The sequence below is a fragment of the Orycteropus afer genome, unplaced genomic scaffold (assembly GCF_000298275.1).
Source record: "Orycteropus afer afer isolate SDZICR_OR568_19922 unplaced genomic scaffold, OryAfe1.0 scaffold00751, whole genome shotgun sequence".
In the NCBI taxonomy this organism is placed as follows: domain Eukaryota; kingdom Metazoa; phylum Chordata; class Mammalia; order Tubulidentata; family Orycteropodidae; genus Orycteropus; species Orycteropus afer.
In genome coordinates, this window is record NW_006922338.1 from 706,759 (window position 1) to 710,085 (window position 3,327).

Here is a 3,327-nt window from a genome sequence, read left to right on the forward strand (position 1 = left end):
GTTCCGCTGGCCTCCCACCAGGCAAGGTACTGTCCCTCCTACGCAACAGGTCGCTTTGTCTCTGGCTGCTTTCAAGTTGCTGCTTTGTCTGTGGTTTTTGGTATGAACCGGGACGAGCCGGCATCATCGGAGCCTTTCCCGAAATTTGGGAAACATCTGGGCACTAGCGCTGCACACGTTCTTTCTTCCCTGTTACCTCCCCTCCTGGGATGGCAGTTACACACAGGCTCGCGCCGCTGATCTGCCCACAGGTCCTTAGGGCCTCATTCCTTTTCAATCCTCTGTTCTTTTTTCAGACTGGGTCATTTCTGTTGGTCCCTCTTAACACTTCCGTCACCTCTGCTCTACTCCTCAGCCTGTTCAGCGGGGTTTTCATTTCAGGTGTTATATTTTTCCATTCTGAATTTTCCACTTGGTTCTTTGTTTTTACATTTCTACTTCTCTGCGGGAGAGCTTCGGTGGTGTAGTGGCTAAGGCATTTGACTGCTAACCAGAAGGCTGCCAGTTCAAACCCACTAGCCACTCCTCGGAAGGAAGATGGGGCAATCTACTTCCATAGTGATACCCCCTCAGAAACCCAAGGAGGGTCTGCTATGAGTCAGAACTGACTTGACGGCAGTGAGTTTGGGTTTTTTCTTGGCAGGCTTCACAGAAGCAAAGCCCAAACCACACCCACTGCCGTGGAGTCAAGTCTGACTCACAGCGCCCCTAGAGGACATAGTGGAACTGCACCATAGGGTTTCCAAGGCATTGGTGGCATAGTGCCTAAGGCACTTGACTGCTAACCAGAGGCTGCCGGTTCAAACCCACCAGCCACTCCTTGGAAGGAAGGTTGGGCAATCTACTTCTGCAGTGATACCTCCTCAGAAACCCAAGGAGGGGTTGCTATGAGTCGGGTCTGAACCCACAGCTGTGCGTTCCATTAATCTTTACAGAAGCAAAGCCCAAGCTAAATCCAAGGCCATGTAGTTGCGTATGACCCACAGCGCCCCTAGAGGACAGAGTGGAACTTCCCCACAGGGTTTCCAAGGCTGTCAGTCTTCACAGAAGCAAACCCCAAACCACACCCACTGCCATGGAGTGGCTTCAGACTCATAGTGCCCCTAGAGGACAGGGTTTCCAAGACTGTCAATCTTCATATATAATGATACATACCAGGATACATATATAAAAATATACATACCTGATACATTGTATAAAATGATACATGGTTTAGAAAGCTACACACCAACACAGACCGGATACACATAATGCTAAACTCTTAGCCTCCTTTCACTTACCAAAGGCGTACCTGAAAAACAAACAGAGAGAAACATATTACAATTTTGGCTTTTTGTCCCCAGGACCTTCTGCCAAGTTAAGAATGTAATGCTGACCCACCACGTAAAGCCCCCCACCCCCTGCCCCGTGAACTGCGAACCCAATGAATGGTGCCTGCTCAGGGCAGAGCCAATGGCCACCCTGAACGCTGGCAGGAGGTGACGTGAGAGGGGAGACCTGACTTCCAGAGCACCCAGGCAGGTGACAAGGACCCAGGCTGTCCGTCAGACAGCCCCTGAGGGTAGGCGCTGGGGCAGACCCTCACCTCCATGCCCCCAACCCACAGAGCGAGCCTGGGGCCGGCCGGCCGCCCCCTAACAGGCCACCCACAACCTACTCTGGGAACTGAGTGACTATAAACAACACTAGGTCCCTGGCCAGTGCAAACGGTGTAGCTTGATCCCTGACTGAAAGATCGGGGGTTCACACCCTCCCAGGGGCACTGCAGAAGAGAGGCCTGATGTCCTGCTCCCACCAACGCCGCAGCCGAGAGAGCCCGGGGGCGGCTCCGCTCCGATGTCCTGCTCCCACCAACGCTGCAGCCGAGAGAGCCCGGGGGCAGTTCCACTCTGATGTCCTGCTCCCACCAACGCTGCAGCCGAGAGAGCCCGGGGGCGGCTCCGCTCCGATGTCCTGCTCCCACCAACACAGCAGCCGAGAGAGCCCGGGGGCAGTTCCACTCCGATGTCCTGCTCCCACCAACGCTGCAGCCGAGAGAGCCCGGGGGCAGTTCCACTCCGATGTCCTGCTCCCACCAACACAGCAGCCGAGAGAGCCCGGGGGCAGTTCCACTCTGATGTCCTGCTCCCACCAACGCTGCAGCCGAGAGAGCCCGGGGGCGGCTCCGCTCCGATGTCCTGCTCCCACCAACACAGCAGCCGAGAGAGCCCGGGGGCAGTTCCACTCCGATGTCCTGCTCCCACCAACACAGCAGCCGAGAGCCGGGGGCGGCTCCGCTCTGGAGCAGTACATGGGGTTCCAGGGGTCGGTATCAGCTCGACGGCGGCACGACTGTCTATTTGTTGCTAGCGTGGCACTGGGTTTGCCAGCAGCCTGCTTCCAATCAGACAGTGCAGGAAGAACGCAAGGTGGGAAGGGCGCCCCCGACCGTCAGCAGGTTGTCAGAGGAGGGAGCGAGAGCTGTGGGCTTCGTGTCTGTCTCCATCGCTGATGGGTGCGTCTCTACTCTGTCCATCATGTAGGCACGACGGGGCCTCAGAGCCACATGCTCCCGTGGCGCCCCGACTCACCCTTCACCTGCACGGGAGCGGCACCCCACCTCATCCCGCTGTGCAGGGGTCGCCGTGAGTCGGAGCCAACAGCCACTAACAACAACAGCAGAACAGAGACGCTGCCCAGCTCCCTGGGGGCGGCCCTGTGACCCCTCGCAGCGCCGGGGTACAGACCAGTGCAGGGCAGGGTGGTGGGACCGGGACCACAGGCATCTGCAGGACACCGTCACGCTGAAGTCCCTGCACCAGAATGGGCCTTTTGTCACCGTCAGCCCCCAGATCCACACACGATGCCACTCGCTGTCAGTCCTGCCACTCAGCGTCTCCACGGACCACAGCACTGTCCAGTGCCTCACTCACGTTGCCACTCTGTCCTCTGGGGGGGAGGCAGGGAGGTGGTGGCCACAGAACACCCTCACAGGAAGGATGACCTCCCCCATGCCCCAGACCCCCCGACGTCAGGATCTGGCGTCTAGAGATAACAAGTGTTTTTTGGGGACTGGGAAGGTGGAGGACAGGAGAGGACAGTGTAATCTTCCCTGAGAGCAACAAGGGGGATCTAAGGGTCACTGACCAAGGAAACACAGACAAAAGGCCCGTAGGCTCAGCGTCTGGGGGGCCTGATGCTCCCTGGAGAGTGAAGAGCGGGGGCTGCAGTCTGGGTTCCGAGCGGTTACGCTCCACTTCACATTACGCAGGATTTTATACGACCATGACAGTAAACTTTGGCTCCAAACCCACTGCTATCCAGCTGTCTCTGACGCACAGCGCCCCT

At 57.6% G+C, this 3,327-nt stretch overlaps 1 protein-coding gene across 1 annotated transcript in view; it reads right to left on the reverse strand.

Moving 5' to 3' along the window:
• Positions 1–3,327, reverse strand: part of LMF1 (lipase maturation factor 1) — a 65,184-nt gene that overhangs the window by 56,134 nt on the left and 5,723 nt on the right. The window contains exon 3 of the mRNA XM_007957492.1: positions 1,281–1,291. Coding sequence (XP_007955683.1) covers positions 1,281–1,291 — 11 coding nt within the window. The remainder of the gene's footprint in view (positions 1–1,280; positions 1,292–3,327) is intronic.